This window comes from Artemia sp. Qi Xiang Cuo, chromosome 6 (assembly GCF_049724085.1).
Source record: "Artemia sp. Qi Xiang Cuo chromosome 6, ASM4972408v1, whole genome shotgun sequence".
Lineage (NCBI taxonomy): Eukaryota > Metazoa > Arthropoda > Branchiopoda > Anostraca > Artemiidae > Artemia > Artemia sp. Qi Xiang Cuo.
The window spans coordinates 70,051,969-70,076,844 of record NC_142799.1 but is presented as its reverse complement, the minus strand read 5'-3'; the positions used below and the strand labels follow the sequence as shown (position 1 = coordinate 70,076,844).

Sequence of the window (24,876 nt, the reverse complement as noted above, 5' to 3'; positions counted from 1 at the left end):
TATATATGGACAGAACGAAAAAGTCCATGTGTTAGGGGAAATGAGTAGAAATTACTTAGTTAGGTAAAGCCCAATCCGTTATGCGCAACTCGTTTTCACTTATATTCATAAATTCTCCAGAAAAAAACTCTACTTTTTATTCCATTTTGAACACGAGTTCAATTTGTTTATATATTTATTACTTTTGACTTTTTAGTCTTTTCTAAGACAAACCTAAAACTGGTATAAGTTGAAATGAATAATCAAGTCAAACTTAAAATGAACATTTAAATACATCAGATAAGACTGTCGCCCCTTTCTCAAACTCCTCGTAACCTAGGGTGTTAATTATGCCTTAATGAATAGTCAACCTCTGATCACTTCTGACTTTAAAGAAAGCGCACAAGAAGATTCAATTTCCTATTGAATGAGCCCTCTCCCAAGTTTCTCTGAGAAATCCTCCTCGTAGGGTTTCTCAGCAGTGAAGTCCAATCCATTTTGTGCCCTTTGTTTTCACTTAAATTTATGATTCTCGAGAAAAAAAAACTTTCTACTCTCCTTTACTAAAAGTAAAATACTGGGCTTTATTCAGCAGAAATTGAATGCCGGAAAAGTAATAAAAGTCAACAAAAACTAGTCCTTCTTTCAAAAATTAGGCAATATATAGATTTCAAAATAAAACCTTTTCAGACTAATGAAACTCTTTTGAACTAAAAAAGAACTTAACTAAATTCCCAAAAAAAAAAGAAAAAGCAAACAACTTTTATTTGCCTTTTGTCAATTAATTTAAGAAGATTTTTTCCAAATAAATTTGATGAAATGAAGCGATCGTTAAAAAAGTAAAGGTTGATGTTGCAACTTAAAATGAGAAGAAATAAAGTATGAATGATTGACACCTAAAACACACAGAAATTAAAATAAAAATCCAAGTCAAACCTAAAATTATTAAATAAGTGAAGAAATGAAATCTAAAACGAGTAGAAATTGATACGGATAATCAAGTCAAGCTTAAAACAGCACAAAAATATATAAAATAAGACTGGGAATGCCACCTCCTCAAACTTCTTGAAATCTAGAGTTTCAACTCTGCTTTAATTAATGGCTACCCTCCAATCATATCTGGCCTTAAAAAAAAGGTGTAAGAATGTTCAATTCCTTATCGAATAAACCTTCTCCCAAATTTCTATAACCAGTTCTTCCATGTAGAGTGATCGAAGAAATGTAAGAACATTAATGAATGGGGGAAACATTACTCTTTACTTACTCATCACTGTTGAGGTGCCTCCGATTGCCCCTGGGTTGCTATAAAAAAAAATGGGGGCATAGTAGTACATGGGAGACATCACTCTTTGCTTTGTCACCGCTTTTTCCGAGCCTCTGATTGCCCCTGAGTCACTAGGATTTATCAGAAGTAATTACATAAAAATGTGACTAAAGTCAAATTTAGTAGTGTTGAAACCCTATTGACCTTTCATGCCGCGTATAACGCCGCTGCAGAACGAAGGGGGTGTATTCACATTTAAGATTCTAGCAATTAGAAGAGGTAAACCGATGTATCTATTTTGTCAATTAGAGATTACCTCTCTTCTTCAATATATCCCAGCGTATTTCTAGTCTACATTCTTATATGGGTGCAGAGAGCCAGGGTCGTCGCTTGGGGGTGGCAAGGGGAGCAGTTGCCCCCCTCAGTAATGTGAAGAATAAAAATTATTATACATCCCATGCCCTTTGACTATCCGGATATTGACCCCTCTTGCCCCCCCCCCTCCTTCCCAATAAAAATGCTGGAGATTCGCCTCTCCAGAGAGCTCATACCTGGGGAGGGTTATATTCATCAACATTTCAAAACAGTCCACTTATCATGTGGAAATTACCGCAAAAAACAATCACCGCAAAATATAATTATTAGGGGAACAGAGGCATGTCTAAACTGCTCTAACAAACTTCTATTGGTGATACCCATGTTTTATTGACTCTTGAAATTAGTTAAAATATTAAATATTTGATTTGAAGGAGAGTGAACTAATCGTTTGTGATAATGATAATTATAATGATTATTATAGAATAATAATAATTCCTGAACATCTGAATGATTAGCTGTTTAACCACGATAGCCAATAATTAAATGTAATCATAGCTCGTTGGAACGACAGAAAATCAACATGGACTTCGGCAAAAGTCAAACAAAAACCCAAAAAAGTCTGATCGAGGGAGAACAAGAGAGACAAAGAAAAAAAGTTTAATGTATTATGTGATAGGCATCTATCTGATTTGTAGGGAATTTACCAAGTTATTTTTGGAACGTTTCTAAACCTAAAAAAACGATGGTTGGTATGCAGTTTTTACGCAATTATTTGAATCATTTTTACGGTACAAATTCTATAGCAATGAAAACGTTGTAGCTCTCCCTTGGAAGAATTTATCTATATCCATTTATTATGATGACTAATCAATGAATCTTACATTACATTATGAATTAATTTAAAAGAAAACATTTTTACAAAAGAAGCTTTTCAAAGGCCCTGTGATGGCGCAGTGGGTTTGGTCTAGGCTTAGTAATACTGGACCCAGAGTTCAAACTCAGCTATAGCAACTTATTTTAGGCCCGACACGAGGACTTTTGTAGTCAAGAAGTGTCATTAATCCAACGCATACAATTTTCCAAAATAGTAAACATTAAACCTGTAAAACGAACATAAATCAAGTAAATAAGTGAAACCCAAAACGAACAGAAATTACAATAGATAAACAAGTCAAACTGAAAACGAGCTGCAACTATCACAGATAGGTATATCATAGGCAGCGCTGTTGCGCTGCCTAATTAAAGAACGATGTTGGCACAATGTATTTTTTTTTTTTTTTTTTTTTTTGGTTTCCATACCGGGCACTTCGTATTGAAGGAGTTGTCGTAGAAACTTCGAAAAGGGCTCATTCGATTGGAATTTGGAGTGGCTAGTGTCCTTTTTAATAGTCGATAGTGATTGGAGGGCAACTAACTAGCCCCCCTCCCCACTCCCATCATTCCCCCAAACACATCCAATCAAAATTTTGAGATAGCCATTCTGTTCAGCGTAGTTGATTTCCAGATAGAAAATAGGTTTCTGAAGAAGACACTCCCCCACAACCCTCGGGGCTAGGGTTTTGTGTTATGCCCTATGTTGGCACAATGTATTATTCATTATTTTTTTTCCTTTAGAGCAGGGTCCTTCGTATCAAAAAAATTGTCGTAGACACTTCGAAAAGGGCTCATTTAATTGGAAATTGGAGTGGCTTGTGCCACTCCAATTTAAGTTATGTAAATTAGGTTTTTGAGGATGACAACCCCCCCACAGCACACAGGTTAAGGGTTGTAAGTTATGCCCTGGGGGCATATAAGGTTTTATAGAACATGTTGTTGTAGAAACTTCAGATAGGGCTCATTCAATTGAAAATTTAAATCACTAGGGCCTTTTTAATAGTCCAAAATAATTGGAAGGCAACTAACACCCCTTCCATGCCCACCATTTCCCCAAGCACATCCAATCAAAATTTTGAGATAGCCATTTTGTTCCACGCAGTTTAAAGTTCAGGAAATTATACCTTTGAGCAGGACACTCCCCGCACAGTCTTCAGGGCAAGGGTTATAAGTTATGCCCTGGGGGCATATAAGTTTTTATTGAAATCTTTGTCGTAGAAACTTGAAAAAGGGCTCATTCGACTGGAAATTCAAAGGGCTAGTGCCCTTTTAATAGTCGAAAGTGATTTGAGGGCAACTAACCCCCTCTCTCTCCCACCTTTTCCCCAAACACATCCAATTAAAATTTTTAGATAGCCATTTTGTTCAGCATTGTTGATTTCCAGATAGAAATTATGTTTTTAAGGAGGGCACTCCCCCACAGCCCTCGCGGCAAGGGCTGTGAGTTATGCCCTGGGGGCATAAAAGGTTTTTATAGAATGTGTTGTCGTAGAAACTTCAAAAAGGGCTCATTCGATTGGAAATTGAAATGGGTAGTGCCCTTTTTATAGTCGAAAGTCATTGGAAGGCAACTCACACCCCTTCCACGCCCACCATTTCGCCAAGCACATCCAATCAAAATTTTCAGATAGCCATTCTGTTCCATGCAGTTTAAGGTTCAGGAAATTATACCTTTGAGCAGGACACTCCCCCACAGTCTTCAGGGCAAGGGTTATAAGTTATACCCTTGGGGCATTTAAGGTTTTTATTGAAATCTCTGTCGTAGAAACTTGAAAAAGGGATCATTCGATTGGAAATTCAAAGGGATAGTGCCCTTTTTAATAGTCGAAAGTGATGTAAGGGTAACTAACCCCCCTCTCACTCCCACCTTTTCTCCAAACACATCCAATCAAAATTTTTAGATAGCCATTTTATTCAACGTAGTTGAAAGTTTTGGAAATCAGCTCTTTAGGGATGACAACACATCTCCCCCACAAAACTCAGGGAAAGGGTTGTAAGTTATGCCCTGGGAGCATGTAAGGTTTTTATAGAAAGTGATGTTGTAAAAACATCAAAAAGGGCTCATTCAACTGAAAATTGAAAAGGATAGTGCCCTTTAATGGTCGAAAGTGATTGAAGGACAACTAAACCCCCTCTCACGCCCACCATTTCCCCAAACGCATCCAATCAAAATTCTTAGATATCCATTTTGTTTAACGTAGTCGAAAGTTCTGGAAATTAGGTCTTTTAGGATGATAACCCCCTCAGAGCCCTCAGTGCAAGGGTTGTAAAATTTCAAAAAGGGCTCATTTGTTTGGAAATTGAAATTGCCCTTTTTAATAGTCGAAAGTGAGTGGAGAGTAATTAACCCCCCTCTCACGCCCACCTTTTCCCCAAACACATCCAATCAAAATCTAATAACCTACATGGCCTTCCCAAGGCCAAAACAAAATTTGCACTTTACTGAAAAAAATACAAATGAATGTGGATTGTCAGTTTAATATACATATACTGATATTTAGTAATCAAAATGTTAATATTATTTGATTTATTAAAGCTATAAAAGTAAAAACATTTACATTTTTTCAGTAAAGTGCAAATTTTTTCTGACCTTGGGAAGGCATAGGGGTTTTGAGCCCAACTTATGTTAATTTCTGCTCGTTTTGAGTTTGACTGGGTTATTTATTGTAATTTCTGTTCGTTTTGGGTTTCATTTATCTATTGATGCTGATTTGTGGTAGTTTCACGCTTGGTAGATAATTTGATTTAATTTTTGCTCATTTTTTGTTTAATGGAGTTCTTTACTTTTCTTTGAAAAACTTAGTTTGCGGAAAAAGTTTTTTTAATTAATCTTCTAAAGAAAAGAACGTCATCTACGCTTTCCAAAATAGGTTAACTTTCAATTGCTGGGTGTTAACACGCAATTGATTATCAGCTATGAGTCTCGTTTTTTCATGTTTAAGTTCTTATAAACATGATTACGTTTCTTACGTCATCGGATTACCAACCGGCGTTATTCGGCTATTATCAGGGTTGTCAACTGCCGACATTTCAGCAAGTAAACATAGAGGCCTAACTAAGAGAGAAAATTCGTTCGAAAAGAGTAAAGTCAATACACGCGCCCGGTTGACACCTCACGCGCAGCCCCTACCGCTGTTCTGACCACTCTGACGTCATTTCGCAATTATTTTAAGTTACCTATGGCTCTTAAACATATTGTTGTCTTTTTTTAAAATGTTCCTAAAAAAAATACGGTGGTTCCTTGCTTAAAAGAACCTCTAAATAATGAGTAGGATAATAAATCGAAATCTTTTTACAGTTAAAAGGAGTTTGTAAAAACCTGCTAGGAGTTTGTATGTATAAATGTTATCGTTTGTCCCTTTAACTGAACTACGGTCAGAACTGTTTTTGAGTCAAGTCAACTATTGTAGTTCAGGGTTTTAACTCATACCCAAGTTTCTAGGATAGCTATTTTTGGACGACACGAAAAAAAAATTCCGGAAAGTAAGTGTTTTATTTTTGCCGACCTGGAACGAAACCTTTGTCGCACAAAAATTTCTTGCTCTTGCTCTGCAGGATTTTTCCCTTTTCTTGGAAATGTTTCCAATTTTTATGCGTCACTAGTAGCTTTTTTCCTTCAGCTTCTATCACGAGTTTCCTTTCTGAAACCGTGAACCACTGATTTTCTAGTGGGCAACACAGTGTCACGTCCCACCTCCATGTCGCCTTGCAACTTCGAAAACCGTTGAAGCAGAGGAACAGCGGTGTCTACGTTTCAGATAAGGCAATAATTATGTTCAAGCATCTAAGATTTCTCAATATTGGGTGGTCGTGCTGCATCTGCTTGCCCATTTTTGAGTACAACTTTATGGAATGATTAGGAGAGCTCGCCTGGATTGGTGAACCTGTTGAGTGCTCTATAGTCTAGTGTTCTTCAGTCTTCTCATGTGGCAAAGTGCATTCGGTCCCAAAGTTATTCGATGAAGCGCGAAAAAATTAGCTAGGACCAACCGAACTGGAACGGATATCGTTCGTGAGCTATTTTCCCTTTTTCAATGAAACATTTGAGAACCGACAGGTAGCTTTCCCCACGAACTCTCCAAAAACCTGTGGACCTAGTTTTGTACTGTCTGAAACTCTGTTTTCAGAGGACAAGCAAAATACCGTACACAGTAACTCCCAATGAATGGCCACGAATGATGGCAAAATTTTTTGAAGTCTTTTCATTTGCTCCTCCATCTCCGACTGATTAACCTTCTCCGTGGTTCCAGAAGAATACGAGGAGTGGGCTCCACTTCTTTAGGATTCGCTCAACAAATACTTCATCGCGTACCTGCGGTCTGGAGCAACTCATGGTTTTCCACATGACAAAAACCCTGACATCCCTTTAGTTCATCCAGCCTCTTTTAAGTGTTTGCCACATCTCCTACTAGACCACACTTAAAAATGTTAACTCCTTCTGGCAAATTTTTAGCTGCACATGAAGAGCAGAGAACAAGAGAATGGCTAGTACAGACTAGCACAAACCAATCTGGCACATTTTTTTTCACAGCACATTAAGACTTTTTTTACGGTCCGGTATTGGCCCTTTTTTCTTCTTCTTCGTCTTTTCCTTCAGGCCTTCTCGTAGATAGCTACTGTTGATAAACCCATCTATTGTCCATATTATTTATTCTTTCGTTAGCAGTTTGAATAGTGCTTAAAAAGGCAGCCGTTGGAAAAGTTAAGTTTTGGTTTTGGTTTTTACATTACCCTCCTGTAAAAAAACATCCAGAGTATAACAACAAAGAAAAGTTCCAGAAAAAGTCTGGTGCCTTTTTTTGCTTTTGTGGGCTGAACAACTTCGTCCTAGATAAGTTACCTATTATGAGTTGCCTCTTCTTGGGAGCAAAATATTTGTTGGCAGGAATATATAATGAGTTGGAGGTAATAGACTTGGGCTTGCCTGTGAAAGGTTTCAACTCGTTGCTGATAGAAGAGCATCACCAAGTGTGGAAAACCATGCTGTGATCAAGATGGACACAGGATTGCACAAAGCCTTCATTCAACTGGAGGTTCCAGGGACTTCTTGCTGTCCAGTTCTAAGTCGACTTAAGCTGTTCGTATAGACTTGAGAATATGTGCTAGTCCCCGTCTAGCACGGGTTCTGGGACCATTGCTTTTCCTGAGGAAATAACAATTTTAATGATTTAAAAAGTATAAAAATTGCGAATTTGAATGTTATGACATTAAAAAATAACTATCGTATTGAAATTTTGACTGATGAATTCAGGCACTTGAAACTGGACTTATCAGGAGTTTCAGAAACTCATCCCAAGGGTAGAAAGCATGAAATTAGGTGATAAAGGTTTTATTTACTCAGGCAAGTTTGGGGAGTAAGCCTCATGATTAATAAGGAAGCTGCCAAGTTTTGTTTAGGCTGGGAAGGTATTAATAAAAGAATGGTAGTTGCTCATACTTGGACTAAAAAGTGCAAGTTATCAGTCCTAGCTGTAAAGGCTGTAGAACTGACTGAAGGCTATATTAGTGACTCAGATGAATTTTATTTACAGCTACAGGAACAAATAGACAGGGTCCCAGGTAGAAATATGGTTTATTTGGGGATTTTAATGTCCAGGTCAGTAGAAATAGGAGCCTGTATAATAATTATTTAACCGATAAACCACATGAAAATAAGAGGAATATAAAGAAAATGGAGAGAGCATTAAAATGTGAATTAAGGAGATGTGAAGTGGAGGCTATGAATAAAAACATCCGTGGGGAAAGACACACGCCATCTGAAAAACATCCATTGGGATCCAATCAATTTCAGTTAAATATTATTTTTATGTAAGAAAGAAAAAAGAAGAGAGAGTGTATCATTGAATCAATACTCATTTATAAAAAAAAAAAGTACCAGAACCAGAGTAACTGCATCTAATTTATTTTCATTAATTAATTCAAGCTTCCAACTGAGCCGGAATTGCTGCCAAACGTGCAACATTTTAGAGATGCGCCAAAAGTCTCATCTTGCTGTTTTTCTGTTTTTTTTAGAATCTTTTTTTTTATTTCTATAGTAGGGGCTGGTTAGTGGTATCGCACTGTAAATCTTGAGACCTTGTGCCCAGATATACCACTTCAAATTGTGATTTAAACCAACAAAGAGATAATAGTTTAAAAACTCTTTCAGTAAAATATTCATATAGAATATATTCTGATATTACACTGGCTATGCATAACGTGTGACAAAAAAAAATAATAATAATTAAGAAAAGTTTCTTAAGCATTTTTATTATTTCTTCTTTTGTGCTGTATGTTCATCAAGAATTAAGATTTTTTTTTCCTTGGAGTTAAATATCAGTCTATAGAACTGCTTGATCACTGCATGCAATGGAATGATACCATTCGAGTACTGAATTTGGTGCACAAAAAGTTTTGTTTAACGCACGAAAAGTTGCATAAGGTATTGAACAATGAAAGCTGGTAATACTCTATGAGACTGTAGCTTATATCTTGCTTTTATTCATTTGGTTTTATATTTATTAATTCTTTAATTCAAATAACGAAAAGAATCATTGAAGCAAGGAGATACCAAGTAGGTCTTTTTGGAAACGTTACAGGCGTGTAGGAAGGATCACAAGTAAAATACAGAACGTGAATACTACTTCATTTATTTGATCTAAACAAAAAGAAAAAAACAACTAATAAATTATGTTAGATGCATTCCTCATAAAGGGATCCTTCCCCGATGCAAATATTTCCCATTAATATCCTAGGGTGAAATTTATATGGGTTTAATTCTTGAATTGCTTAAATAAAAACATCATTCTCATGGGGGGGGGGTGTTAAGTTTTATATCAAGATCAGTCATCGCAATATGATATCCGCACCAGTAAGTAGATATGTAACTTTTGGTGAATATCGATTTGATCCACTAAACAGACGAAACAGGTCCACTAGATCTTTGGTTTCCCATACTTGTTGGTTAGGTCTGGCAGGCGGATTGGCTAGAAGTTATATCCCCACCACTTTGGAGGATGACCGGTTTTAAGGCAATGTTTCTCAAATTGTGGTATACTTACCCAGGGTTTCGAAAAGAGTTTATTGGGGGTACGCTTTTTGCTAGAGGTTGGTGGGGATATTCACCTGCATCGTGCAAGCAACATGCTATTGGACATGGAACCCCATTTCAGATTAAAATTAACAACAAGAGAACCAAATTATGACGACCTGTCAGTCAACACTTAACAATTTCATCCTTCCCATCGATCCAGATCTATCTTATTCAACGAACAATAAGAGTATATATATATATATATATATATATATATATATATATATATATATATATATATATATATATATATATATATATATATATATATATATATATATATATATATATATATATATATATATATATATATATATATATATATATAAACAAAAAATCGCGAAGAAAGGAAACGAGGACAATTGTCCTCGTTTCCTTTCTTCGCGATTTTTTGTTTATCATGATTAGCCAGTGTGGTCTCAGAAATTATTTATATATATATATATATATATATATATATATATATATATATATATATATATATATATATATATATATATATATACATATATATATATATATATGTATATATATATATGTATATATGTATATATATATATATATATATATATATATATATATATATATATATATATATATATATATATATATATATATATATATAATATATATATATGTATATATATATTGATTTAGATAGGTCACGATTGTGGAAAAATTTGTTTCCCCCTCCCAGGCCCCTAATATTTTCATAAATCCTCTGCTGATTGAAATTAGAGACCCCCTGAAGGTGGAAAGCCTTGAGAATAAGTAGAAGGATTTTTGAAATGTAATTTGTTTGTTGATAAATCAGTTGATTCCGAGCTTTTAGAGAAAAATATTCGCGTTTGACGGCTATGAAGTGAGTCTCAGGTTCTGAATTGGTTTGCATTCAATGCTAGACATTGCGGCAGAAAAATTATAATAACGATTTTTATACAAGGGGACTAAGCTTTGCTTGATGATTATTGTCGTATAATAAGATTATTTTTTATAAGATAATTGTTCGTTTGCCGGTGTGGAAAAACAATCTGGATAGATCATGTCTGGAAAAATTTGTTTAGGGCCTTAGGCTAAATAATTTCGGAAAAAATATTTTTCATATGAAGAACGTCACAAATACCCAGACGTCCATACACTAATGGTTTTACTGTCTACAGCCAGAAAAGCAAAATGAAATTAAGATTGTTTTGCGAAAGACGTTTTTTTTTTTAATGTCTTTCTTTTCACCGAGTGAAGCTCGGTCCCCTGGTACTAAATGTTATTCATTCATAATATACTATAATGTAATATAATATATTATAACATGATAATATATATATATATATATATATATATATATATATATATATATATATATATATATATATATATATATATATACATATATATATATATATATATATATATATATATATATAATATAATTATTATATCATATTATTAAATAATAATATGTTATAATATAATATAATTTATATTCATAATATAAAGTCTATTTATATTCTATTGTGAATTTTTTTTTTTTTATATTACCATTTTGTGCATTACGAAGAAAAATTATATATATATATATATATATATATATATATATATATATATATATATATATATATATATATATATATATATATATATATATATATATATATATATATATATATATATATATGTATATATATATATATATATATATATATATATATATATATATATATATATATATATATATATATATATATATATATATATATATATATATATATATATATATATATATATATATATATATATATATATATATATATATATATATATATATATATATGCCTACACCCATTTTCTTTCACTACGAGTATTCATCGTTACGAAAATTATCGAAAGGGGTAGATATGTGTCAGAAGTGTGAGAAACACTTCTCTGACTAAAATATTATGAATATGACCTTATCTGTGGATTCTTTAAGAATGCACCAAGCGGCCAAAGTATAAAAACAATTTACATAATTTGTAAAAAAAAACAAAAGAAATATAATATAATTTCTTATGTTTTTTTCCAGGGCTGGCGGTTTGTTTTACATATTTATGGCACATCACTTTCTTTGGAGGATGTTTAGCCCTCGCCGGTTATGCTGAGGAGAAAAACCATCACAGTGTCTGGGGGGTTAAAGTTCAACCCAAGTCAAAATCAGGTAATTTCTATTTTTAAAATTCTTGTTGTTTTTTTGTTTCTTGCACAAGCCAGTTATTACCAACTGCAATACTTACGAGCATGAAAAGTTTTTGGTTTTTTGAACTTGGTTTAAAATTGCAAAAAACTCTAAAATTAAGAAATTGGTCATATCTATATACTAAAAACTAGTCATTTATTTCAAATCTTAAATTGGGTTAATTTCATATTAATTTGGAGGGAAAAATTAAAAGGATTCCTTGCTTTGTCTCTAACAAATTTGCAGGATATATGAAAATTGAACTTGACAATATTGTACATAAATAATTTGGAGGGAATATTAAAAGGATTCCTTTCTTTGTCTCTAAAAAATTTGCAGGATATCTGAAAATTGAACTTGACAATATTGTACATAAATAATTTGGAGGGAATATTAAAAGGATTCCTTTCTTTGTCTCTAAACAATTTGCAGGATATATGAAAATTGAACTTGACAATATTGTACATAAATAATTTGGAGGGAATATTAAAAGGATTCCTTTCTTTGTCTCTAAAAAATTTGCAGGATATCTGAAAATTGAACTTGACGATATTGTACATAAATAATTTGGAGGGAATATTAAAAGGATTCCTTTCTTTGTCTCTAAAAAATTTGCAGGATATATGAAAATTGATCTTGACAATATTGTACATAAATAATTTGGAGGGAATATTAAAAGGATTCCTTTCTTTGTCTCTAAACAAATTGCAGGATATATGAAAATTGATCTTGACAATATTGTACATAAATAATTTGTAGGGAATATTAAAAGGATTCCTTTCTTTGTCTCTAAAAAATTTGCAGGATATCTGAAAATTGATCTTGACTATATTGTACATAAATAATTTGGAGGGAATATTAAAAGGATTCCTTTCTTTGTCTCTAAAAAATTTGCAGGATATATGAAAATTGAACTTGACAATATTGTACATAAATAGTTTGGAGGGAATATTAAAAGGATTCCTTTCTTTGTCTCTAAAAATTTGCAGGATATTGAAAATTGAACTTGACAATATTGTACATAAATAATTTGGAGGGAATATTAAAAGGACTTTCTTTGTCTCTAAAATTTGCAGGATATTGAAAATTGACTTGACAATATTGTACATAAATAATTTGGAGGGAATATTAAAAGGATTTCCTTTCTTTGTCTCTAAAAAATTTGCAGGATATATGAAAATTGAACTTGACAATATTGTACATAAATAATTTGGAGGGAATATTAAAAGGATTCCTTTCTTTGTCTCTAAAAAATTTGCAGGATATCTGAAAATTGAACTTGACAATATTGTACATAAATAATTTGGAGGGAATATTAAAAGGATTCCTTTCTTTGTCTATAAAAAATTTGCAGGATATATGAAAATTGAACTTGACAATATTGTACATAAATAATTTGGAGGGAATATTAAAAGGATTCCTTTCTCTGTCTCTAAAAAATTTGCGGGATATATGAAAATTGATCTTGACAATATTGTACATAAATAATTTGGAGGGAATATTAAAAGGATTCCTTTCTTTGTCTCTAAAAAATTTGCAGGATATCTGAAAATTGAACTTGACAATATTGTACATAAATAATTTGGAGGGAAAATTAAAAGGATTCCTTTCTTTGTCTCTAAAAAATTTGCAGGATATCTGAAAATTGAACTTGACAATATTGTACATAAATATTGCAGGCCATACAAGAAACATGTATAAATATAACAAAAAATGTAAATGATTGAATTTACTTTTTTTTAATTTCAATTCTCACACCTTCTGATTGGTAAGACCTATTCTGCTAATAAACGAAAATAACGAACAACGTTTCAAATCTGTTGTTGCCCCTTTGAAGTTGTCAATACATCAAATGCTTCTGTATGCGTACAGCGATCTACGATATTCCGTGGCAATGTCAAAAACGTTAATTGTAAAAACCAACAGAAATTGATTTAAAAACCTTTTCGAACAAAGGTTTTCAAAGAAAACTAATGTAAAAATATCCGTATATTTCTATAACTATAAAATCAAGTGTGTCTTTTTGCCTCGCTCTGAAAAATAAACAAAATTATGTAAGTTAGAAACGTAAAAATCTAGGTACATAAGTTTTTGTCACATGGAAATGGACATTGCCATCACAAATCTTTCTACTGGGTTTTTGAACAAACATATAAAATAAAATTAATGAAATTTTTACAATTATCAAAAAATTAGTTAAACTATTTAAGTTAGAAACGCGAAAATTTCTACAAAATAGTTTTTTATCCATGAGATGAAAATGAACACAGGTTATGCAAGTAGACCAAAAGCAAAATGTTAATTTTGCCTAAAATATCCACTGCTGCCACTGACCTTTCTACGGAGTTCTTGCATACGAATATGAAATAAAACGAAAATGAAGTGTTTACAACTGTCAATTAATTAAAAAAATATTTTCCAAATTATAAGAAAATATATATATATATATATATATATATATATATATATATATATATATATATATATATATATATATATATATATATATATATTGTTTTAGTCTAAAAGAGCAGCTAAACTATTCAAGCTAGAAATGTGGAAACTTATGAAAATAGTTTTGAGCAATGAGAATAGACATAGGCTATGTAAATTTGAACAATTTCTTCCTTTCGGGCTCTTTGATATAAATGCAAAAAAGGAAAAATAGAGTTCTTTTGATTGTCAGTTAATTTAGAAAAATATACAGAAAAAATTCAGAGAAAAGTAACACAGATATATCCCTATTTTTCAATATCATAGACAGCGCAATAGCGCTGCCTCAGTAAAAAACGATGTTGGCACAATGTTATTATTTCTTTGAGGATGAGAACCCTCTCACAGCCTTCAGGGCAAGGGTGGTGAGTTATGCCCTGGGGCATATAAGGTTTGTACAGATAGCGTTGTCGTAGAAACTTCAAAAAGAGCTCATTCAATTGGAAATTGAAAGGGCTAGTGCCGTTTTCAATAGTCGGGAGTTATTCGAGGGCAACTAACCCCCCTCTCACGCCCACCATTTCCCCAAACACATCCAATCAAAATTTTGAGATATTCATTTTGTTCAACCTAGTTGAAAGTTCTGGAAATTAGGTCTTTGAGGATGACAACCCCCCGCCACAACCCTCAGGGCAAAGGTTGTAAGTTATGCCCTGGGGGCATATAAGGCTTTTATAGAAGGCGTTGTCGTAAAAACTTCAAAAAGGCTCATTCGATTGGAAATTGAAAGGGCTGGTGCCTTTTTTAATAGTTGAAAGTAATTGGAGAGCAGCTAACGCCCCTCTCGTGCCCACCATTTCCCCAGACATATCCAATAAAAATTTTGAGAAAGCCATTTTGTTTAACGTAGTTGAAAGTTCCGGAAATTAGCTCGTTGAGGATGACAACCCCCTCGCAGCCCTCAGGGCAAGGGTTGTAATTTATGCCCTGGGAGTATATAAGATGTTTATAGAAAGCGTTGGGCTCATTCGATTGGAAATTGAAAGGGCTAGTGCCCTTTTTGATATTCGAAAGTGATTGGAAGGCTTGACAATTTTATAGTAAAGATTGATGTGGGTACAATGTATTATTATTTTTTTCTCTTTTTTTCTTTAGACCAGGGCACTTCGTATCGAAGGAGTTGTTTCAAGAACTTCAAAAAGGGCTCGTTCGATTAAAACTAGAAAGGGGTAATGCCCTTTCTAACAGTCGAAAGCGATTAGAGGGTAACTAGTCCCCCTCCCACGCCCACCCTCCCATTTGCCTATTATACTTAAAAACTAAATGTTGCCTTCAGATTAAATCAAAATGCACTGTGTTAATGCTAATTCCCAATAAGGCATCTCAGCAGTATCCCAAGAACAATTAAGGGTATTATGTTCAAACTTTCGGGTCTACTTCTGCTCTTAAAATTTAGCCAAATCAAAATAGCGTAGATGTATCTAAGCTATCAACGAAAGTAAACAGATTTTTTTTGCGAATGGTATCAATTTTTCTATTTCAGGTCAACTAGAGGAGATATGAAACTAAATTAAACACTGCTATTTGTGTCCAAATTTTTAAAAGGGTGTATGTTGTTAAAAATTGTTTTTTTTTTCCGGCATACAAATAGCAGGCCAAACTATAAAGTCTTAAAAAAACGAAAAGATTTAAAGAATTATTTTTTCCCTGAAAAGACTATGTCAATATAAAACGAACAGAAAATTAATCAAAAAAAATTTTTCCACAAAATAAGTTTTTTCAAAGAAAAGCAAAGAACTCCATTAAACCAAAAATGAGCAAAAATAAAATCAAATAATCTACCAAGCGTGAAACTACCACAAATCAGCATCGATAAATAAATGAAACTCAAAACGATAAGAAACTACAATATATAACCGAGTCAAATGCAAAACGATCAGAAATGAACATGAGTAGGGCTCAAAACTCCTTTGCCTTCCCAAGACCAGAACATAATTTGCACTTTACTGAAAAAAATACAAATGAATGTGCATTGTCAGTTTAATATACATATACTGATATTTAGTAATCAAAATGTTAATATTATTTGATTTATCAAAGTTATAAAAGTAAAAATATTTATATTTTTATAAAATATGTTTAGAAAAATGTTTAAAAAGAATTATTTTTGTTCAACTATTAAGTCTAGTATTTTGCACGGGTTAACCCCTTTCTTATCCGCCAAAATCGGTGCTTCCGTAAATAGGATTTCTCTGTTTAATAAAAAAGTTGAAATAAAAGAAAAGTTTATAATTCCACTAAATGAAGGTTTAGTTTGCCCACTGGGCAGCCGAAGTTCACCATCTGTGTAGCAAATATGTCTTTTAATCAAATGCATAGCAGTTGAAGGACAAGCACAATTTAATATTGTTTAATTACGTCACTCAGTATGAAGGGCATAAATAACATTCAGATTTGAATTATTTAGTTGTTTTTCCCTTTCCTTTTTAAGAAATGAGTATCCAGACTAATCAGAGGTTTCAATGCACGGAAGTGTTCATGGGGGGGGGGGAGAATGGATTTTTCAAAATCTAAGGGTTGTAGTTATTGTTTTTCATTTTTTCCATCAAACACTTTATGGAAAAATAAAAAAAATATTTTTCAATTGAAAATATGTTTTCCAAAATCAAAGGAGGTGGGACAAAAATCTAATGGTGGCAATTTCCTTCTCTCCACTGTCCTCCCAGTTGACAGCCTGGGATCAAAATACTCTTCTTGTTTTCTTTTCTTTTTTCCTATTGGCTTCTAGTCGTTTTAATTTTTTTTTCAATGGCTTATTAGCAATGGCAATGGCTTATTAATGGCAATGGCTATGGCTATGGCAATGGCAATAATGGCAATGGCTTATTATATGCCAAGTTATTTTAATCAAGATTCAAACTTGAGGAATAAAATACTGAATTATAATTTTTGTTTGAACAATTAATTAATTAATTAACAAATTAATTTTTGTTTGAACGGCTGTATTTACAACTTACAAATTACATTACAACAAATATGTAATGTTCATTACTACATATCCATGTTCAATAATATGTATGTTAAGCAAATCAATAATATGTATGCTCGTCAAATATTTCCAACAATCTTCGGCTTCATTGGCACTCAGGCGTAGGCCTAATATACAACACACATACAAAAGGACCAAAATAAGGATTCAGCTGTGTCTTAGTATCGGTTTAATGTTGAATCTCTAATGATTCTATGAGAGTCTAAACAGGCAATTAAGCAGGAATTTTTTTAAGGGAGGGGGTTCAAAATTATGAAAAAAAATCACTTCATTGCTGAAAATGCAGCCATGAACCTAGTAAGAATCAATAATTATTGCTGCACAACAAAGCAAAGAGTCATTGTTTGCTTAAGGCTAGAGTCATCATTATAAGATGTCTCTATTAGATCTGAACCCTGCTTATTGGGTGTAGTAATCAACTATAAAACGGAGACTGGTTACCAACACTGCTGTATTAGTGGCATCAAGCTCAATTTTTTGAATTTTTGTATATTTTGATATTTTACAATACGAAGAATAATATTGAATTGAACTTTATGGAAAAAATAGAATAGAAACAAATAATAAACAAAACCTATCTAAAAAAAATATTAATGAATCACAGACAAACTAGTAAGAGTAAAAATAAATTGAAAAAGAAGAAGGGCTAGAGGATAGAGGAAAATAGAGAGAAAATTTCAAATAGTATTCGATAATTGCACGATTAAAAACGATATATGACAAAAAACTGATTAGCAAATAGTTCCTTCATGTAGCCCTTGCACCTACTATATTAGTGGCATCCAATCCCAAGGCTGTATCCAGGATTTTGCTCGGGGGGGGGGGGAGGGGGGCTACGAAAAAACTTGTCTAAAAAACGGATTAAAAATTTGTTTATATGCTCTTTTTACATTTTTACGACTCCGACAGAAATTATTTTTTGGGGGGCTGTTCAAACCCCCTAACCTCCCTTGGATATGGCCACGTCCACTGCTAACTGTTCCACTTCTCTAAAACTGTAGCATATGGATTATATTCCAGACATGCTCTCAATATCTATGTTTTTGTAGCATTAACAATGCAATCCAAATTTTATGTCAAAGGGGGCAATTTTCATGTGCAGTTTCATGATACTATTGAATGTACTTGATGTACTGCTTTGGTAAAAAAAAAAATTGCTTGTTAATCTTTGCCTTTTATTCCTACTAATGCTACCCCATAAATGCCAATTGTCAGTTTTTGAGGTCCAGTTGTGCTTCCAACTATGGTTATTATATGGTCTTTAGTTTTTGTTTTTGACAAATTTTATTTAATACATTTAGTTATTATACTTTACATTATATCAAATTATATGCTTTAGTTATAATTTTGATCTTTTAATTTTTGACACTAATTTTAATTTTTTCGATAAAAATTTTGACTGCACTAAATATTTTTGACTAAAAAGTTTGACCCAAATAGTAAACTAAAGAGTATGATAAACTGATAAGAGACAAAGGTCTAGCAACAATGATAAATAAAAGAAAGATAGGCTTCTGTATCACTCGTTAAATATTTGACCTCACATTTTGATTTGCGGCTCTAATTAGGATCCACCTCTAAATCATCTTACCTTTCTTTTTTATGTCTAGTGGGTTTCATCACACATCATCACAAACATCATCAGCCATCATCACACCCCATCTGGTTTTACCCCTTCCACTTAGTCCCCATTCCAAAAAACTAATCACAGGGTTTGAAGAATGTCTTGTAAGATTTAAACTGAGACCCAACTGCCTGTCTGTGTTTAATAAACAAATATTTCCATATTTGAATTTCAATATTTGAATATTTGAGAAATATTCAAGCCACTTAACACGGGTTTAATTGGAATTAAAAACTAACTAACAGTAGAGTGGCACTGGCAGCTGACTAGATGACATTGATGGTCCAGTGTTACCCTGCAAGGGCGCCGGCAGAAAATTTTCCAGGGGGGGGGGCCAAATGCCAAAATCGTAATGTGAGCTGGGGGATAGGGAATATATTTCAGTAATTTTCTTTTACATTGGAATAAGTTTATTTTCAAATACTTTTAGGAAAAAACTCTCAAATAAAAAGAGCAATTAAATTGCATGCGAAATGAAACGAAATACAGTAAATTTTAAACCGCAAGGATTCCTGGCAAAGGGATCAATTTGTTTAATCAATAATATTTAATTATTTAATTATTATACATTTAATCTTAAGGAAGAATCAAACTAAAACCAAAATTACAGAAAGATTGCTTCCGTAGATTATAACAGATGTAGACTTGTCTTCATGCAATTTCCTACACCTTAGAATAGTTTACAGAAGGAGCAGAGATACTAAAAAAATCATCCTGCCTGCACAGATACCACGTTTTGATTTTATAACAGTCATGTAAAATATACCTATGTCACAACAGGACAATTCTCCCCCTCGAACATAAATCTCTTATATATTCAGACATTAAAAAAAAATACAATAGCGAAAGAAAAACAAAGAATTTCATATTTCGATGATCTCTGTTTGGATTTTGAGGGGTAATCAAACAGTTCGTGGTAATGTGGTAAAAAACTGAATTTTAATACCAATTGATATATCAAAAGAATTGATTTATTATGCTGATTCCAAATACATAAGTTTCATTAAGTTTAGTTTCACCCATCAAAAGCTACGAGCCTGAGAAAATTTGCCTGATTTTCTAAAAAAAAGGGGGAAAGCCCCCTCGAAGCCATAGAATTTGAATTAAAATCACATGATCAGATTCAGCGTTTCAAAGAACCCTATCGTAGATGTTTCAAGCTCATATCTGCAAAAATGTGAAATTTTGTAATTTTTGCCAGAAGAAAGATCACGGATGCTTATTTATTTGTTTTTTTGTTTGTTTTTTTTTCCTAGGGGTGATCGTATCGACCCAGTGGGCCTTCACTATCGAGAGAGGGTCCATTCTAACGGCAATGAAAGGCTATATGGTCCTTTTTAAGTGACCATATTAATTGGAGGGCAACTAGGCCCCCTCCTACGCCACCGTTTTCCCAAAATCGTCCGATCACAATTTTAAGATAGACTTTTTTCTTCATCATACTTTAAAGGCCCAATAAATATGTCTTTAGACATAAAATGACCCACTACTGCCCCTGGGGAAAGGTTTTTAAGTCACAAAATTAACATTGTTTTATTTGTTATTGGGGATATACATACATTTTTCGGGTGGGGAGGAAGAAATTTCTGCTGGGAGAATTTTACACTGGGAAAATTTTACATGGAGAGGGAAGTTTCCAGCGGGTGAACTTTTCAGGGGAAATTTTACGCTAGGTGAATTTGCCAGAATTCCTATACGAAAGTTCTTTATGTCTTACTTTCTCTTTACCGATTCAATTTTGGGAGTAGAGATGTTAAGGGCAATTGTCCAGGGTAAATTTTCGCCAGAACTGAATTGCCCAGAGAATGTTTCTGTGGGGAGGGGGATTTTTACGTGGAGGTGGAACCACGTATCCTGGCGTTATTAAAAAAACGATCAGATATTAAATAAAAAAAAAATTTCAGCCGAAAGTAAAAAGCGACATTAAAACTTAAAACGAACAGAAATTGTTACGTGTATAAGGGGGGTTTCTCCCTCCTCAACACTTCGTTCTTTACTCTAAATTTCAAATTTTGTCCCAATTAAAAAAAAAAAACTACTGAAACACAAGGGTCGTTTAATTAGAAAAATAAGTAACTTTTTTGAAGTGCCGAAAAACTGTAGCGTGAAGAGCGAGGTACTGAGAAGGGGGGCAACCCCTCTCATATACGTAATAATTTCTGTTCATTTTAATTTTTGGTGTTGCTCCTTGCTTTCAGTTGAAATTTTTTATTTTTTTTATGAAGCTTAGAGATAAACATTTTTCTAAAGGCAATGAAAGAAGTATGTCAATTAAAGTAAAAGTATATAAAAATGGAAAAAGTAATTAATTAAATTAATTAAAAAAAATTACACAAAACAATAGCCAACTTATAAAAACTAAGATATAAACTCCCAGCATTCAGTTCTGTTGAGCAATGCCGAAGTGTTAGACGAATATTTTTTAACACAGTTTTGAACTTGGTTATCAAACACCAAAATATTTAATGCCTTTAGACTCAATCGTTTATAAAAATTAACGCGTTATTCAAATAGTTTGTTCAAAGTAAAACATTAAAACTAAGATTTAAAAAATCAAATAAAAATTTTTAATTCAATATTTTTTATTTAATTTTGAATACCAAGAACCAATATATTTGACACCTTTATACTTCGTAACTGTAAAAAATTAAATATTTTTCAAAGCGACAACTAGATAAATACAATCACTCCTCGAAAAATAAATAAATGACAACAAAACACAAAAAACATATCCGTTCAGGGGGAAAATACAAAAATTCCCAGCGTTCCGTTCAGGAGAAACATTTCTGATTATAGTGGCTTCATATATCAGCTCATGGGTACTATGGCAATGCAAGCAAAAGTTGGCGGCATATTTTTACCGAGATTCTATGGGCTTTAAGTTGTCTATATAAAAAAAGCCCTGCATAAAGATCCTAAAGCATCTTTTCACTGGTCCCCATTTTTCATGTTAGCAGACATTTAATTAATTAGATGTATTTGAAAGACAAAAAGTGATAAAACGGGGCCTGTAAAGCAATACCAAGACCATTTCAGGACGTAAGTCTTAACTTTTACGAAGTACGAAAATGGGTTTTCTAAATTGGAATTTCTGGAATTTTGGAATTTCTAAATTTAGAGTTTATGTTCCTTAGGTATAGGCCCTTCTTTATAGTACCATTATTTTGCGCCTAATTTTCGATTTTAATGTAATGTAAAAATTTGTATTCCTCTTAGCTTTTGGTGAAACGCTACCTTTTTTGCTCTAAGACTGTAAAAATAGAAAACCGGTCTCGATTTTCAAAAACCATAAATTTCTCCTAGTGCCCCAGGGAATCTTTATTAAAAGTAAAAAATAATGTAAAGTTAGGTGGGTAGCTTTGTGAAATATCGCTTACTTTTGTTCAGAAGTCCCAGCACAAATTTTTACGGGTCAAGGGGAGGGGGGCAGATTCAGGAATAAAGTCTTTTTTCTTCACAAAAGCCTCATATCCATTTAGAATTGTAAATGGTTGTGCGTTCTTATGTATTGTTCTTCCTGGATGAGGGACGAGAAGGTGGGGAGGTGGGGAAGGGGGTATAGAACAGGTAGCCCTTTCCTTTGGCTTCTATCTTCCTGTGATAAATAATAATTCCCAGTAGGCCTATGTCCTTCCTGTTGAATCGTCAAACTGTTTCTGTTACATTTTGGGTCTTATTTAATAGAATCCTCCTCCCATTTAATCTTTAATATATTTTCTACATTTCAGAGAAGAAGAACGTTTTGTACAGGATCTTCATGTCCGGTGGAATATCTCCAGACGATCCAGACAACCCGAAGGATAACAAAGAAAATGCAGCCATGGTATTTTTCCGCGATGTCTTGGCTCCACTGCTTAATCGTCCAGCGATGAAAGTTTCTGTGATAGTTATTTTCTTAGTCTACTTAGGCGGAGCTATTTTTGGCGTGACTCAACTAAATGAAGGCTTGGAGAAACACAGACTAGCCAAATATGACTCATACTCGATTGAGTTTTATGACTTGGAAAACCGTTTTTTCAGAGAGTATCCTTACAAACTGCAGGTATATTTCATTTCTAAATGTTTTATTTAACTTTGCCTGTCCAAATCAAATCTTGTAATCATCATTTCACTACTTTTCCGAAGTCAGCTTTTGCCGAAATTTAGCATACACATTGTTTTCTAAGGACAATGCATAATAATGGGTTCGTATCCTCCAACCCTACTCTTCCTCAAACCAGAAATTGTTAGCATAAAGGTAGGTATGTTTTACCTTGTTTAAATTAAAATCATACAATGACTTTCAGTTTCTATGATTGTATAATCAATGTGGCCCTGTCACCTCACCATCAATGCCAACCCCCAGTCGTTAAATTTTTAGCGGAGTAGTAAACTCATCTGCACCTCGTTTAAATCAGAATCGCAGAAGGATTTTCTATTTGCATCATTACCTTTATGGGGCAGCTAAATTTGGCAAAGTGGCCCTTTCAACAACTCATTCCCTCTCCCCCACAAATTATTTTTGGAGATAAGGTGGCCTTTGTTTGACCTGAAATCATGTAAGGACTTTCAGTATGTATTTTTGGAGGACTAAAGTGGTCCATCATCCCTCTAGCCCCTCCGACCTTTCCACCTCTGCTGCAGAATTTTAAGAGAATGGTAGGATGTGTCAAATTGCTTGAGCCATAATTGTAAAAAGGAATATTTGACATGTATGAATGGATGCAGAAAGTTGTTCCCTCTCCACCAACCCCCCCCCCCAACGAAAAGTATCTCGTAATTTAGACAGCATTGGGCATATGGCAACATATGAAAAACGCTGTTTCAAAAGTTTGATCTTGCTTCAACTTAACTGTAGCTTTTTAACTTAACTCTTTTTTAAAGCATGAAGGGTTGCGCTGTTTCTGATGTTCTGTGGGAAGAAAGCTTTCATTTGAAAGCCTTACTTGTTTATTTTCACCTTGAAATCTAATTCGTTATTCCTTATGTGAATGTTTCTATTTTCGTGTTCCTCTACATTTTGGCATATATTAAACATATTTTTTATAAAAAAGAAAGGAGGGTCATACTTTGGACTTGCTTGAAAAATATTCAGACTCCCATTCAGCTTCTCTTTAGAAGCTCTAGTCTTCCTTTGAAGTTTTCTTCAGAAATTTGTCTCCGACTCTAGATTTTTTCATTTCCAATTCCAGACATACTTTAGACAATATTCATGGATCATTACATAAGAACTTGTTCTTTCAAAGACGTACAGAGTGATCCTAAACACAATAATTTTATCGCAATCTCCAACTCCAGCAAGTTCAAAACCTAAGGCAACTCTAAATCCTAACCTTACCACTCTTCCAGTACCCTAGCTGTATGACCTGAGATGCTTTAAGTATTTTTGAAACCTATTAAACAATTTATTTTTCCATTTTTAGCTGGTGATCGCTGGTGAAATGGAATACTCCTCACCAAAAGTCCAAGAAGATATCGAAAACCTAATACTAAGAATCGAGAACAGCACATTCGTTGGTGGATTTTCAGACTCATGGCTGCGTTCATTCCTTGGTTATATTGACAGAAATAAGGACTATTTAGATTTGGATGTTTCTACGGAAGAAAAATTCGTCAAAATTCTGAAAGAGGTATAAATATAAGTTCATCATTCTGAATTTCCAAAAGTCTAAAAGTGACCAAAAAATGAACCGAAATAACTATTGAAAACGACATTTAGATGAATTACAAGCTTGTCTGGCCACGTGCTTTGGTTTCCAATCTATGATATGTCCGCCAAAAAATGGAGATGTAGATTAGTTTAATGACAAAACAGTGCTAACCTGTCCCTTTTTTAATGGTAAGTAGCTGTAAACTTATGTGGATCCATTGTCGTCGGTGAGTTGATACACGGGCAGCAATCTTTATGAAATACAAACGACCATCTTCCATGTTGTCGCGTAGCTTTGATTATTTTAGCGTATCAGAAAGTCTGGTACTTATTAAGAATCCGGTAAGCACGTGAAAAGAACCGCATATAGAATTTCAAAGATCCTAATGAAAAACAGGTTTCCTCTGCATAGTGAGGTATTCGTCA

The 24,876-nt window shown here is 33.3% G+C and overlaps 1 protein-coding gene across 1 annotated transcript in view; it reads left to right on the top strand.

Annotated features, from left to right (window-relative positions):
* LOC148951557 (patched domain-containing protein 3-like) overlaps positions 1–24,876 on the top strand; it is an 88,876-nt gene that overhangs the window by 49,962 nt on the left and 14,038 nt on the right. The window contains exons 5-7 of the mRNA XM_089091196.1: positions 11,566–11,697; positions 22,550–22,863; positions 24,224–24,430. Of these exons, the coding sequence (XP_088947322.1) occupies positions 11,566–11,697; positions 22,550–22,863; positions 24,224–24,430 (653 nt within the window). The remainder of the gene's footprint in view (positions 1–11,565; positions 11,698–22,549; positions 22,864–24,223; positions 24,431–24,876) is intronic.